The sequence below is a fragment of the Bubalus bubalis genome, chromosome 10, assembly GCF_019923935.1.
Source record: "Bubalus bubalis isolate 160015118507 breed Murrah chromosome 10, NDDB_SH_1, whole genome shotgun sequence".
NCBI lineage: Eukaryota > Metazoa > Chordata > Mammalia > Artiodactyla > Bovidae > Bubalus > Bubalus bubalis.
The window spans coordinates 9,473,089-9,489,207 of NC_059166.1; the positions used below are offsets into that span (position 1 = coordinate 9,473,089).

Sequence of the window (16,119 nt, forward strand, 5' to 3'; positions counted from 1 at the left end):
TTTTAAATATAAGTTCTAAATGGACGATAAATCTTCGTAGATGAATTTTATAAAATGTTGCTAAAGGGTATTTTTACTGAATACTGCCTCCAGAAAAAGAGTTCTGTTCTTTTCTAGGCCCCTTTTGGCAAGAATATGAGGAGAAAAGCAGAATCTCGAAGGAGCCCTGGGGGAACACCTACCTCCTCTGGCTTCCAGGAGACATCGGATGGCTGCTTCAGCCTCCTGAGCGTTGGTTGTTTTGATCTGCTTGACATTATAAGGCTTACTTATCCCAGTCCTTGCTTTGGGCTTGAGGACAAAAATCAGGAAGAAATACATATTAGCACAAGTGGGAAAACAGCCTCACCCTGTGAGACCTCTGCCCACGGATCCATATGTGAGCGTGAGGTTGAAAGAGCTCCATCAGCGATGAAGGCACAGCTCCCATCTAAACTGCATCCTTCAAGGCTCTTTCCCTCGGAGCATGCGAATACCCGAGGGGAGGGATGCAGTAACATCTAGATGACGCTGGTCTCCCCATCCGGGTGGTTCTAGGACTATGCAATGCGGACCAACCATCCTCTATCTTTATTTCGACAACCAGGTGAAAAAGCAAGAAAGTCAGAAGTCACTCCTTCCAAGGTCCAGTGAGTCACTCAGCACTTTCCAGATGTTTCTCAAAAGTGCTGATTCTATTTCTTCACTGTTCTACCTCTTAACCTCCACCTCTGGGTCGCCTTTGAGGACCTGCCTTCACCACTGTAAACCACCGAGGTCAGGTCAGCCTCCTGCCCCTGCTGTGAGCATGACCATGGCCATCAGCTGGCCCAGCTCTCCTCACTGTCCCTTCCACCCGGCCCCCAATGGCACCTCCCTCCTTCCTCACCTCTAGCCCATTGACCTTCACCCACAGTCTTCTTTAGAGCTCAGTGCTACCCTCTAGAATGCCCGCCTCTAAAACCCTATTGTTACTATTACCAGCATCTCTACTGCATTATTTAGATCTCTTTTTACTCTCTTCTCTCAAGACAACTGACCTGAACGTCTCATATTTCCCCTTCTACCAGCCCCTGCTCTATACGCCAAGGTCAAACGCAAGCGCCGAAAGGGAGAGAAGCAGGTATGTCTGGAAACCAACAGTCCCTCCATGAAGGGGCGCTTGGGAGTTTTCTTCAAATGTGATTTTCTCTCTCATACTCTGGACGATCATTAAAAACCCCTATAAAGGACCTGGTAGTAAGTTATAGGGTTTGGGGGGGTAAGTGGTGGATAGGTAGAGAGTTAGAGACAGAAATCTATGTATTCACTGGAAAGAGGTGACCCGGCATGATGTGAGGGGCTATGCATGGACCACGGGGCAGATCTCATGGGTTTGAGAAGCTGGCCCGTTTCGCTCTGATCTGAGAAAGGAGAACTCACCGCTTGCTGAGGGGCTCCCGGCAGGAGTTTTGCCATCTGCAAAATCGAGTACTGCCCGTGGGTGCCGGAGGAGATGGAGGCATCCGAGGCTGATTTTTTCACCATGAAACCAGCTGTAAAAACCAAGGAGGGCAGAGACTCCATCTCAGTGAAGTCACAGCTACTTCAACACAAAATTCCCAGCCAGCCAAGAGCAAGAGCAAGGTCATGGTCTGAGTATGTCCATGGCCTTCAGCGATTCAGAGGTGCTTCTGAGGCTGTCTTTTGATTCTCTAACAACTTGGGCCTATTAATGTAGATTTTCTGGAGAAGCAGTGTTTGAATGAAAATTTTAATCTAACATCCTGGGCCGGGGGATGTTAAATCTGACATAAAACCTAATCAATCATTTTTAAGTGGTTTAAAACACACTACTGTTATTAGGACCAAATTTTAAAGATGTTTCATGGGCAAAGTCTTAAAAAACATTCCTAAAGCTGAGAATAAACTATATTTAATAGTACTTATAGCCATTATTCATATTTAGAACAACATTTAGTGACAGAAACACTAGATGAAAACACAGATGACCAAAAAAAATTGGATACCAATTCTGTTATTAAAATTTTGCATAGACATAAATATATCTAATTGGAAAAAGGATGGAAATCTTTTGGTTAACAACTATCATCGCTAGGTAAGTGAAATTAAATTTTTTACTGTTTCTGTTATCTCTTTTTGTAAACCTCCACCATAATATAGGACATCACTTTATTTTTATTTAATATTTTAATTTATTTTCTGAGCATGAACTCTGCAAAGTAAAAAAAAAATATGCTTAACAAGTCATGTGTTTCTGACTTGCCATTGATTACGATTGTGATGTAACCCACGATGAACCCAGTTCTGAAAGTATGGCTTAGGAAAATATTTACTGGCATGGCGGGGTGCAGGTGGGGAGAAGCAAGCAGTGGAGGTAAATGGAAACTGATCAGAAGCATGGTACAACCTTATTTCCGATTATTGAGGCGTGCTTTATGGGCAAAGCATTGTTTTTTGGGGGAGTCAGGAAGAAAAGTGCTACGCTGAGACCCGGACCGGGAAAAGCCGTTCTCAGCAGACTCGGGCTCACAAATGGAGTGGTGCCTGCTCAGAGGCGCGTGCATGGCCACCTTCCAGGTCAGGGCACCTGGGCTTACTTGCGTCCTCGTGAGTGGTGGTGGTGGTGGGGGGGGGAAGCAGTGGTCCAGGAGAGAAGATGCTGAGAGATGCCGTTGGGGGTCGGGGGGAGAAGGAGCTCATAATGTCCCCAGCTCGTTTGTGGCCCCAGTTCTCCAACCCATAAGGTTTCAAACTGCAAGCAGCTTCAAGCAAAAGCACAGCCACAGGAGGGCGAAGAGCAGCTTTAGGAAGGGCTGCTTTGATTTGCCCGCAAGACACAAAGCGATCTCTGATACCAAACTCGCCAAGGATTTAGGACGAAGAGGAGCCTGAGGAGGGGAGAAAGTGCTGTGAAAACCCAACAGCAGGATTTTAGAGCCATTCGCTCAGCAGGTAGGAAGGGCGTGGTTATTCCCAGCAGGCATCGTGGTGAGTGGAAAGCAAGCGGAGTCTTACTTGGAGGGGGGGGTCTCTGTGGTGGGTGAGGTGGCCGAGGCCGACTGGGAACCGACAGAGACCTGCTTGGAGAGCGGTGGCGGAAGTCCCCAACTGCTTCCAGCTCCTGCTTTAACTCCACCAGGTCGGCATCATCTGGAGGACACGGCGGGACGTGAATCAGGGCAGTCAGACTCGGGTCTGCAGGGACCCCTCCCGCAGGACAGCTTGAAGGGTCCCTTTCTGCTGGTGTGGGGGCGGAGAGGGCACCCAATGCCTGCTTGGAACACTTGGTGAGCCGTGCATGAGGTGTGGTGTCCACGCACAAGAGACAGTGAAGAATTTTAAAGTGTAGGCGCACTTCCTTCCCAAATAATCCACAAGACTTCCACACAGAATGACAGCTGAAAACCAGAGCCCCTCCATTTTTCTTTTTTTTTTTAGGTTGAGCTGTGTAGCATGTGGAATCTCAGTTCCTTGACCAGGGATCGAACCTGTATCCTCTGCACTGGGAGCCCAGAGTCTCAACCACTGGACCACTAGGGAAGACCCTAGAGCCCCTCATTTTTCATTCCCCACTCTGAAACAGGGCAGTGACAGTTTTGGTGTTGAGAATATTTTCACTTCTCTGCCGGCGGGGCAGCCTGCAGTCCAGAGGCAAAGTCCAGCATGGAAGGTCCCTGCTCACTCAAGCCCCAAATCCCACAGCCCATGCCAGAGACTGCCCGAGCGTTCACCATCCTGACTCACCAGGGGTATGGGGAGGGGACTGCTTCTGTTTTATTACGTGTACATTTATTACATTTGGGGCTTCCCTTGTGGCTCAGCTGGTAAAGAATCTGCCTGCAAGACGGGAGACCTGGGTTCGATCCTTGGTTTGGGAAGATCCCCTGGAGAAGGGAAAAGCTACCCATTCCAGTATCCTGGCCTGGAGAATTCCATGGAATGTTCCCATGGGGTTGCAAAGACTCGGACACGACTGAGTGACTTTTTTCACTTATTACATTTAAATTCAGGACAGTTTTAGGTTTTCTCTTCCACAGCACAGCACACCCCAATTCATTTCATCCTGGCTCATCCTCCCATCCCTCAAATCTTAAAAGCGAGGTGCATCTCATGAGCTCTGCTGAGGGAGGCAGAATGTCTCCTTCTAAAGGGAGTGCCTGAGGGCCCTTTTCCAATCCACTGGAAAAGACCCTGATGCTGGGAAAGATCGAAGAAGGCAGGAGAAGGGCACGACAGAGGATGAGATGGTTGGATGGCATCACTGCCTCAAGGCACATGAGTTTGAGCAAACTCTAGGAGAGAGTGAAGGACAGGGAAACTTGGCATGCTGCAGTCCATGGGGTCGCAGAGTCAGGCATGACTGAGCAACTGGACTGAGGGCCTTAAAGCATCAAGGAGATGTTCCCTTGAGGTCCACCAGGGGGCAAGTCTGCCCACATGTTAGAACCCCAAGCTGCTTTATTAAGTTCTTCATTCAAAAGGCACACACCTGCTCTGCCTCCAAAGGATGCCTGAATGATAGCCACCCTGGAGAAGAAGACCACTTCCTGTCTCAAGGACACATCCCTTCAGCCACTTCCGCTCCAGGGCAGGAGCCCTCTCTGGACGTGCAGCGTATAGAAGCACCTTGATTCGCTAAAGAAGGCTGTTGCCTCTGAATTGGGCAGCAGTCTCACACCATGGGTTTGGGTAGATTCTGGGAGTTGGTGATGGACAGGGAGGCCTGGCGTGCTGTGGTTCATGGGGTCGCAAAGAGTCGGACACGACTGAGAGACTGAATTGAACCGAACTCACACCTGGATGTGCATCCGAGTCACCAGGGAGCTCCATGAGTCGCCAGGTTTCCAGGGTGCCAGCCACACCTGCCAGGCCCACATCTCTACAATGTGGCAACTGATCAGGCCTCAGCAGTCTATTAAGCTCCTGATAGTTCAACACAGCCAGGCTACTGACTGGCTTTGGGACCAAAAACAGTCAAAGGGGCTTGGGGTGGTCTCTGTACCTCCTGGGAAGTATCTAATTATCAGCCGTTCTTTGTTCTCAGCCGCAGCTCAAAGGGTCCTGACACTCAGCTAAGCCCCTGCACCTGCTCGCCACCAACAAGGAGATACAATGTCCAACAGCTGGAAGGCACAGGTGGCTGTGGCTGAAACGGAGCTGAAGAGTTTGATGCAGAATGTGAACCACTCTAATCATCTAGGGACCGGCAGTTTGATCCCAGTGACTTTCAGTCCCTCTCGAGTCTAAAATGACACAATGACACTAAGATGTAACATTACTGTATAACAATATAATGTTATACAAATATAACCAGACACCAACAACTCAGGACATTGATAGTGAGTATGTGTCTTATGGGACTGAATCAGAAAAGTCTTGGAGTGGGGGGAAAAAAAATCACAAATGTAAAACCAGTTCAGAGCCATGCCAATTTAAATAGAGGAAACTAACTGACTCATTGGAAAAGACCCCGATGCTGGGCAAGATTGAAGGTGGGAGGAGAAGGGGACGACAGAGGATGAGACGGTTGGATGGCATCACCGACTCGATGGACATGAGTTTGGGCAACTCTGGGAGATGGTGATGGACAGGGAGGCCTGGTGTGCTGCAGTCCATGGGGTCGCAGAATCGGACACGACTGAGCGACTGAACTGAACTGAATGGTCATGAATCTGGCGTGTTAGAGGGGTCCCAGTTGTTGGGAAAAAATGAAATCACTAGAGGAAATCAGTGTGGTGGCAACTGCCCTCCCAGAGCCCAGTGTCCACCTCTTGCTGTGACTCATTTTGCACCTCTGTTCATGGGCCGAGCACACTGGATGTGGCTCTACGTGACGCCCAGCTGCTGAGAGTGAACGCTGCACCAGAGGTGAGTTAGAAAAGGAAGGTCCACGCTACCTTTGTAGGTCGGACGCTGCTGCTTCTTGGCGAGTGCTGGTGACCTGCCGGGAGGTGCCGCGGAGGTGGAGCCGGGGGCATCGGAGACCTCGTCTCCCCCTGGATCACTGTCTGAGACCACAGGCTGACTCAGCTCATCCGCCAGATAGTCTTCGTCGTCGTCAAGAATATCCCCTTGGGGAACAAAGTGTCACAGCGAACAATTAGGGGGAAAGCGCCAAGTCATCCATCAATGGGTCTGTTTCAACATCAAGGCCCGTGGCTCGTGTCAGGACCCCCGAGGTCCCCCGAGGCACAGCCACCAGCAGCCCCAGGCACCCACGTGGCAGCAAGGCTGGGGCCCCAATTCCACGGATGTCTGAGACACAGGACCAAGCCCACAGCCCTGACATCCACAAAACCACTGTCTTCAGTGAACCTTCAGACGCCTCCAGTCTTAGCACTGCAGGTAGCTAGCACCCGTCCACATGAATGCCCCCCGACTCTGGCCTGGAGAGTGAGCCTGCACTTCCAGGGGTCTCTGGAACCTTCCCGAGGCGGGGGTCTCAGAAGGGCTCTTGAGGCTCTCGTGCTGGGAGAAGGTCTCGTCTGCCCGCCTCGCCACACAGAGCGGGAAGTCCTGGGGGGTGACTCACCTTCCGAGTCATAGTCCAGACTCGTGAAGTCGCAGTTCTCCTCCAGCAGACAGGAGTTGGCTGTGGGGGACACGGAGGCCACGCTGTCCCGCTTTCGGATGATCTCCTCTTGCAAACCTTTCAGCCAGTCCTTGGTCTTCGGTCTGATCTTCACGGCTCGGCCCTTCACCTGAGGACAGAGCGGCCGCCCGAGAATGATCGCTGACCTCAGACCCTCTGACCCCAAAGTGCTTCTCACTCGAAGGCACGCATTGGGAGCCAGGCCCACCTTCACTTTTTTCCCAGAGGGTCTAGACCTCGGGCAGGCCCGGCACAGCTCACATGTGGTCTGAATAGAAGTCGAACTGTCATCCCAAGCTTTTCATTTTGTGTGAATTTAAAACCAGCACATTATTCATCAAAATGGAAACTACCATGAGCTGCATGTCCCAAACCATGGAGACAGAAAAATTGAAAAAGCCTCTCAGTCGTGTCCGACTCTTCACGACCCCATGGACTATGCAGTCCATGGAATTCTCCAGGCCAGAATACTGGGGTGGGTAGCCTTTCCCTTCTCCAGGAGAATCTTCTCAACCCAGGGATCGAACCCAAGTCTCCCACACTGCAGGCAGATTCTTCTCAGCTGAGCCACAAGGGAAGCCCATGAAGAGAGCACGACCCCAATATTCTTGTCGGGGGTGGGGGGGTGAGCGCAGGGAGCCCCAGTCACGAAGGGGGCACGGTGCTCCAAAACTTGCTGTTTCTCCCCAGTCCTGCAAGGAGCCGGGGCTGGAGGGTAGATACCAGAAGCAGAGGTGGTAATGAGGAGATCTCTCTGGCAGTCTGGTGGTTAAGACTCTAGGCTTCCAATGCAGGGGGCATGGGTTTGATCCCTAATCAGAGAACTAAGATTTCACATGTCTTGTGGCATGGCCAAAGAATAAATTAAAAAAATTTTATTTAAGAAAAAAAAAAAAAAGAAAGATGCGGGGCTTCCCTGGTGGCTCAGTGGTAAAGAATCCACCTGCCAATGCATGAGATACAGGTCCGATCTCTAGGCTCAGTCCCATGTGGCACACAGCAACCAAGCCCATGCATCACAACCTGAGCCTGTGCTCCAGAGGCTGGGAGCCACAGTGAGGGCATCTCGTGTGCCCCAAAGCCCGTGCCCCACAGCTAGAGAAGCCACTGTAGTGAGAAGCCCACACACCTCAACGAGGGAATAGAATCTTGCACGCTACAACTAGGGAAAGCCCATGCAGCACCTGAGACCCAGCACAGCCAATAAAAAGATGTGATAGAGACCCAGCTCCTGCCCTCCTGTGGGCGTCTACATTCGCAGAAACTGGCCACGTAGAAGCACAAGAAGCCGGAGGGGACAAGCACGCCCCACGGGTCACCAAGCGTGCCTCACCTTCATTCCATCCACATCTAGCACACTGAGTGCTGAGTGACTGTCGGCAAAAGTCACGAGCATCTGCCCTTGGTTGATCCTGGAACAGAGGAGATTTGCCAGGTCAGCCCTGGGGACACGCTCTCCAGCAATGAGCACCCAGCTTCACCTGAGCATGTCTCCACCTGACAAGCACGATTGTCCCGTAATTCCCCAGGGTCTGCATGAGCTCCAGGCGCACGTCCTCAGGAAACTCGTCCTTCTCTTCTGAGCTTGGCGACTGCAGGTTGACGACGACGGTGGCATCCGGGGGGCCCTGGAAAGAGGACACTTCCTGGAACACCCTGTCCCGAGCCCCCACGTCGACTTCTTGCACTTCCACCTCCACGATGGCCAGCACGGGTCTGTGTTAGACATGGAAGGAAGAGAGGGCACCGTTAGCCCAGGGCAAGACCGTTCCCCAGCCCAACCGCCATCCAGACTCTGCTGTCAACAGGAAACATTGACGACGCAGCCCAAGCGTGCGGCAACCCCTCGGGCCTGGAACCGAGCTCTCTGGTCCTGGGGTTTCCATCCGTCTTTCCCTAACCTTGGCATTATCTTGGCTTTTCTATCTAAGGATGATCTGAGAGAAAATCTATACCAGCCATCAGCAAAGGTTCTTTGCATGTAATCCCAGGACTGCTGAAGAAAATGGCAACCCACTCCAGCATTCTTGCCTAGAAAATGAATCCCATGGACAGAGGAGCCTGGCAGGCTACAGTCCATCGGGTCGCAAAGAGTCGGACACAACAGAGCAACTACCACACCCAGGACCACTGAGGATGCGGAAAAGCGGGGATTCTCCCTGGGCTGGGGGGTTCAAGCGTTTTGCAGGGCATGCTATTTGGAGGTTTGTGTTAAGAACCTCAAAAGTGATCATCTTTTGACCAACAAATTCAGTTCTAGAATTTTGTTCTGTGGAAACGACCAGAGTCAGACAAAGATTTATACACAAGGTTGATCTCTGCAGCACTGTTGATGGGAGGGACAAAGGAATAACCTTTAACTGTCCCAGGAGAGGGAAGGGGTTACGACACAGCCACATGACCGTATGCTATGCGCTAAGAACAACGTTGTAGAAATCTACCTGACATTCACTGAAAACAGATCAGCAGGAAATAAGTCAAACCTTGTAATTTTTACATAGGGATGGGTTTACTCTACAAAAAATTTATAAAATCCTCTATTAGGCAGATGACATCATCTTATTGAAGACATCTACCATATTAAGTGGATAAGTGAAACTATATCTAATATCCTGGGATAAACCATAATGGAAAAGAACATAAAGCATGTATATGTATGTATAACCGAGTCACTTTGCTGTGTAGCAGAAATACAACATAAATCAACTATACGTCAATAAAAAAAAACAAAAAAATCCTGAATTAATACTATAAACTCTGTGGTGTTTTTAATAATAAAATATTAGGAAAATATTCATCAGTAGGTGAGTGGGTAAATTCAATGGGTATATTTAGCTGAATACGGGACAGTGGTTGCAAATGAGAATCAGATCTCTAACAGCGACATCACTATCTCAAAAATATTTAAGTAACAAAAAGGCAAGTTGCACAATGACATAATTTATCAAAACTTAAATGACACAAAATACCATACAGGCTGTATCTTGGCAATTTTCATAAATGAAGTCACTTTTGATGCGGAGTGATGACAAAAGGCTAACACTGATTAATTCTTGGTGGCAAGCACACAGCTACTTGTCACACGTTCTTTACTCTACCTCGTGTCACACATGCACACACACGCATTCGGATGGGCAGGTCTGTTCTCTGCAGGGAACACCCGACCCCACCTTCCCCAGCAGCGGACATGCCGATGGTGGCCAGGACCTTACCTGTGGTCAGACGCTTGCAGCTCTGCCCGGCCGTAATACTTGAGGGCACCGGGAGACCAGGTGTGTCTGAGTTGGGTGCCAGCGTCCAGATCGCTGTCTAGAAGGTTGAGTTCTCCAGCTGCTCATGGAGATTCCAATCAAGAGATGCACACAAAGACACACAAGACACAACTGTATCAACATGAACAAACACTGATTACAGAGCGGGGGTCCATGTCACGGCCCACCTCCTATCTCAGACTCAGTGGCTCTAACCCCTTGGACTTGAAACTGTGTCAAGGCGGCTTTGGGGCCTGGGGTAAAAATCTCTCCCCCGGGACTTCCTTAGCAGTCCCACGGTTAAGACTCCGCGCTTCCAATGCAAGGGGTGTGGGTTCGATCCCTGGCTGGAAACCAAGATCCCATGTGCCTCAAGGTGCAGCCGAAAAAACAAAAAACACTTGTCCCGAGCAGGCAGAGCAGGTGAGAACACAGCATCACTGCTGCAGGCATTCTGCCCCGGGCCCGCGGTAAACAGGACGCCCGCAGCTCTTCGTACAGTAGGAGAGGCAGAGACTAAGGACACGAAGCTTCTTGCGCAGATGTCCACAAACTGATCTGGACAAAAACGCATCTTCTCAATCTGCAGGTGAGATTTCTGGGCTTTGCAATCTCAGCATCCGTCTCACCAGGACAGTTTAATTGTTTATGTATCAGTTTATAGGTGTTCGAATTTTTTAACAAACTGCACTTCTTGCTGGGCCTCAATAATCATTCAAAACGCAATCAACGACTAACGGATGAAACTTATCTTTCCTGTGTCTTACTCATGTGGGATCTGGAGTTGGGGCTTTCAGCAGGTAAGAGCTGGGCTGAACAAAACGGGCTGGAGAAAGGGCACGAGTGTGAGAGGCAGAGGTGCCCGAGAGGAGGACCCAGGGCCTCTCCCCTGGTCCCCACTGTGAAGAAAAGGCAGCAGGGTGGGGTGGTGTGGGCAGAGAGCCACGAGGCACAGATGCAGAGAGCCAGGAGCCCGCACACTCACAGGCTGCAGTCTCTAGAAAGAGGCCAGAGGGGGGCTCCCCCAAAGCACCACTCCCAAAGCTTAGGGGTAACATCTGGAATGAGTTTCCTGTAGTTCCGGGTTAACAGGAGCCTTGTTCTTTAAAGAGCGAAGAGCACTGGACTAAAGAAACGTGATTTCCCCTGTGGCACACGGGTCAGCGCCCCCCTCCGCGTCTGACGGTGCACACGTGTCACCCACCTGTTCTGTCGTAAGGGTGCCTCTTTCTCCACCACAGGACCCTGTCCGTCCAGGCGGGGGTGCGGCACTTGTCACTGGTGTCGTAGGCAGCGGAGCCCACGTCGTACTTGTAGGTGGGTCCAAAGTCAATGGTGCCCTCGTGAAAGTCTTTAAATATCTATCGGGAGGAGAAGTCACAGGACCATCTCAGTTCTCCTAAGTCAGGTCTGTTACACACACCAGAGGGCATGTCCTAGAGCGGTTCTTTTTGTCCCTGACAGGGACAGAATCTACATCATAGTGGCAGGCATGTAGAATACGGGACATCTGAATGTCTTTTAATCAGCAAAAAAGTGATGATCATCTCTGTTCTGCCGACGGACACACCACTGGGCCTCCCACCCCCCTCAGCACCGGATCTGTCACATGGGGGACAGCGACAGACACAGGCAAGGAGGCCGCTTCCATGCGAGAGGACTGTCCAGCCCAGCCCCGGCAAGGCCTTGATCCCTATCCGTTAACTAAACCAAGGGGGCTGTCAACTGCAAATCAGTGCTCGCCAAGGACGTTTCCCATCTGCGTCTGCAGGTTGAGCTCTGTGCTGCTGCAGCTGCTGACCTTCAACACCCCCTGAGGGAGTTCAGGGAGAAGACTCTTGAGAGTCCCTTGGACTGCAAGGAGATCCAACCAGTCCATCCTGAAGGAAATCCACCCTGAATATTCACTGGAAGGATTGATGCTGAAGCTGAAACTCCAATACTTTGGCCACCTGATGCAAAGAACTGACTCACTGGAAAAGACCCTGATGCTGGGAAAGATTGAGGGCAGGAGGAGAAGGGGATGAGATGGTTGGATGGCATCACCAACTCAATGGACATGAGTTTGAGCAAGCTCCGGGAGTTGGTGATGGACAGGGAGGCCTGGTGTGCTGTAGTCCATGGGGTTGCAAAGAGCTGGACATGACTGAGCAACTGAACTGAACTGAGGGGGTTCAGGGTGGAGAGTGAGGCACTCGGTGCTCCAGGGAAGCCAGTGGGACTGGTCTTTGATAGATATTTTCAGGAACTGATTTCCTGATCCCAATCCTTGCATCCCTTCATATTGACAAAATCACTAAATCCCTTCGTGACTAGCAGAAAATCTTTTGTAAAGTGAGCGCTTGATTGCAGTGAACTCCTCCCTCACCAAAATCTTATATATTGAATTTTCCCCACTGCCTCTTTGGAGCAGTCTCTCAGAGCTCTCTGAGATGCTGTCTCCCAGGCTGCAGTCCTCATTTTGCCCCAAATAAAACTTAATCCACAACTCTCATGTTGCGCGTCTTTTTAGTCAACACAGGTAGGGAGCGGCTCAGAACAGAAGCCCAGTTCCCCTCCGTCTTCATTTAACCCTGGTCCAGCCCTGATGCTGTGGGCAGACCGGGAACAGACATTGGGTGTTCGAGTGGAAGGGTGTGGAGGACACTGGCAGGAGGAAGGAAGAAGGACCTTTAACAGAAAGGCCGTGAAGGTCCCTTTGCCCTCTGGCCATCCCCAGTGACCCACGTCCCCGAGGGGACGACAGAAAACCCATAGGAATGACCGGATCTTGCTGCAGAAGGGGTCTTGCCCTCCCTGCTCGCGCCATCTAACCCGCTGCACTTTCACTAGGTGTATGGAACTAGCTGCGCTTCCCTCCCCCTCAGTCCATCCTGCTAGGAAGTAAACAGGTGCTGAGATGTGGAGGCCTGCCAGTGTGATCTTGAACTGAAGACAGATCCTATAGCTGAATCTTCCCTGTTACGTTGTGACCTGAGGAGGCACTAAAAACTTGCATGGGGTCGCACAAGGCAAGTCTGAGCTGAACTCTGATGGTCTCGGGCTGTATCATGGCTCTGTGTACTGACTCTGTGATCTTGGATATGTTATGTGACCTTGGCCTCCGTCTTCTTATCTATAAAATGGGTATAATACCTAATCTGTAGGATGGTCTTGAGAACTATGTGTACAAGTCGGTGTGTGAAGTGTATTAGACAGTGTATTAAATGAATGTTAGCATGTTCACTAACAAGAAACAGAGATATCACCAAAATGAATTGCTTTGAGCAGAGTCTAGCATGTCACTTGCTGGTTTAGTGTGCCTGACATACAGCCATTCCTACGAGCCTCAGCCAGAGTACAGGGTATTTGGACTGTGTACATCAGACCCACCATCCTCACCAGCTGTGTGCGCAGAGGCTGATGTGGGGCTGTTTGACTCAGCTTGGATTCAAACTTACTCCCTGGGAAGCCCTGGACCAGGGTTCAGCTTGCCTGGAGGAGGAAGGGACGGCTTCCTGCCCCTCCAGCCACGGAGCCGGGGCATAGAGGCTCCTATCACCCTGAGCCCCTCCGGTGGCTTGTGTGTAGCCAGTGTCCTTTCATACAGCGACAGCCCCTCTGGCCACGAGAAGACACAGACCTTGACTGTGGCCAGGAAAGTAGGAGCAGGACACGAGTGTGGACGGACGCTCACACACCTCTAGCTTCTTATGCTGGGCACGTTTTCTACCATATCAGAATCAGTTACATCCACGCATGAAGCTTAATTTGCAAACACGAGCGTGTACATTCAGTAGACGCTGTTCCACACTGGGGGCTCCCAGGTGGCGGTAGTAGTAAAGAACCCGCCTGCCAATGCAGGAAACAGAAGAGACGCGGGTTCGATCCCTGGGTGGGGAAGGTCCCCTGGAGAAGGGCATGGCAACCCACTCCAGTATTCCTGCCTGGAGAATCCCATGGACAGAGGAGCCTGGCCGGCTACAGTCCATGGGGTCGCGAAGAGTCGGAGAGGACTGAAGCAACGTAGAACACACACATGCACACTCCACTCTGGAGCAGGTGTTAAAAACTATTTCAAAAGCACAACTTACTTTTCCACTTGACTTCTGCAGCTGTAGCTGATCAAATTCCAGAAGCTTCTTCCAGTCTTGGCGTTTAACAAAATAGAAGACTTCTTCGTAAGTGAGATCAATGCGGTAGTTGAAATCACCACACCAAAACACGTAATCGTGAGAGAAAATGTTTCTTCCCTAAGTCATAAAAAGAAAGAAATCCTGATGATCTGATCCATCTTGCAAGGAATGTGGGAGAGGGGGGAAAACAAATTCACTATACAGAAGATAGGCAGATATGTTTTTCTTAAAATGTTATTTTTAAAACAAGAGTCTGCTAAAGCATCTCATTTTTCACTAATGCCATAAAAACCTGCCGATAGCCTTGCATGTGGCTTACTTTTTACATTCTAAATAGTGTTTTTGAGCGTTCTGGGGAAAGCGCCATCCCTAATACAAGGCGCATGATGGCCAGTATTCGCTCTGCCCATCAGATCTCGGCTGCCAGGCTGTACCCCTGCTTCGTTATATCTGTATCCTAACAACAAGGGCCCAAATATTCAGTGTTATGAGAATGAGGTTTAAGAAAATAAGTATAAACGCTCAGGACATGCAACTCTGTAAAAGCTGGTGGGTTTCATACATTTCTATCCTTGATCCTCCATCACTCCCCTTGATCAGTCCCCCAGGCCTCAGCCTGCGCAGTCAGCTGTGTGCCCGCATCCAGGGCAGCCCTGTCGATCTCAGACCTCTTCCCCTTCCCCCACCCAGGAATCACAACAAGAGCAGCACAGTATCCGCCGCCCACAATGCTGGGCTCTGTTCTGGGCTGCCCTGTCTTCACAGTGGCCCTGAGAAGCACATACTCTTGGTTCTCAGATTAAAAGAAAAAAAAAAAAACAGTTCAGAAACTCTGCTGAAGGCTACACCACTAGGACATGATACAGACAAGATATGAGCTCAGATCTGCCATGCCGCGGAACCTGCTTCTGTTCACTACACTGAGCGGTACTTCCACTCCCCTCGGCCCACAATATTCTGGACAGAAGACTGAAATTATCACAGCCCAATAAAAGAACCATGTGGAGCAGCCCTGCCTAAAAGAATGCTCGGTAGTGATGGAAAGGCTCTGAACCTCAGCTGTCCGAAGCCCAGCCACATGGGGCCACGCACGTGAAATGCGGCCAGTGTGACTGAGGGCTTTTGGCTTTATTTTATCTATTTTACATTTAAATAGCTACTTGTGGCTAGTGGCTACTCTATTGAATAGCACAGGTATAGAGTATGGGTACCCTCAATATTTCTACCGAAAAAAGCTCTATTATCAACTCTTTAATTATTGAAATTGTGCCCCATGTTTGCTACTTCAAAATAGCACATTTCAAGTGAGAAGGGTTGGACTTTACTTTTTTTTAAGTTACACAGACACAAAAAGAAAATATTAGTCCTACAAAATCTTATTTAACTTATATGCAGAGTACATCATGAGAAACGCTGGACTGGAAGAAGCACAAGCTGGAATCAAGATTGCCGGGAGAAATACCAATAACCTCAGATATGCAGATGACACCACCCTTATGGCAGAAAGTGAAGAGGAACTCAAAAGCCTCTTCATGAAAGTGAAAGCGGAGAGTGAAAAAGTTGGCTTAAAGCTCAACATTCAGAAAATGAAGATCATGGCATCCGGTCCCATCACTTCATGGGAAATAGATGGGGAAACAGTGGAAACAGTGTCAGACTTTTATTTTTCTGGGCTCCAAAATCACTGCAGATGGTGACTGCAGCCATGAAATTAAAAGACACTTACTCCTTGGAAGGAAAATTATGACCAACCTAGATAGCATATTGAAAAGCAGAGACATTACTTTGTCAACAAAGGTCCATCTAGTCAAGGCTATGGTTTTTCCAGTGGTCATGTATGGATGTGAGAGTTGGACTGTGAAGAAAACTGAGCACCAAAGAATTGATGCTTTTGAACTGTGGTGTTGGAGAAGACTCTTGAGAGTCCCTTGGACTGCAAGGAGATCCAACCAGTCCATTCTGAAGGAGATCAGCCCTGGGATTTCTTTGGAAGGAATGATGCTGAAGCTTAAACTCCAGTACTTTGGCCACCTCATGCGAAGAGTTGATTCATTGGAGAAGACTCTGATGCTGGGAGGGATTGGGGTCAGGAGGAGAAGGGGACGCCAGAGGATGAGATGGCTGGATGGCATCACTGACTCGATGGACATGAGTCTGGGTGAACTCTGGGAGTTGGTGA

The 16,119-nt window shown here is 49.9% G+C and overlaps 1 protein-coding gene across 4 annotated transcripts in view; it reads right to left on the reverse strand.

Moving 5' to 3' along the window:
- Positions 1–16,119, reverse strand: part of SYNJ2 (synaptojanin 2) — a 103,966-nt gene that overhangs the window by 5,156 nt on the left and 82,691 nt on the right. For 3 of the 4 annotated variants that reach the window (XM_006075702.3, XM_044924050.1, XM_044924051.1), the window contains 10 exons: positions 13,899–14,057; positions 11,030–11,186; positions 9,787–9,904; positions 8,072–8,290; positions 7,908–7,986; positions 6,515–6,683; positions 5,880–6,053; positions 2,998–3,132; positions 1,402–1,514; positions 183–291 (listed from right to left, as the gene is read on the reverse strand). In XM_006075702.3, coding sequence (XP_006075764.3) covers positions 183–291; positions 1,402–1,514; positions 2,998–3,132; positions 5,880–6,053; positions 6,515–6,683; positions 7,908–7,986; positions 8,072–8,290; positions 9,787–9,904; positions 11,030–11,186; positions 13,899–14,057 — 1,432 coding nt within the window. The remainder of the gene's footprint in view (positions 1–182; positions 292–1,401; positions 1,515–2,997; positions 3,133–5,879; positions 6,054–6,514; positions 6,684–7,907; positions 7,987–8,071; positions 8,291–9,786; positions 9,905–11,029; positions 11,187–13,898; positions 14,058–16,119) is intronic. The other variant, XM_044924049.1, reaches the window with a different exon arrangement.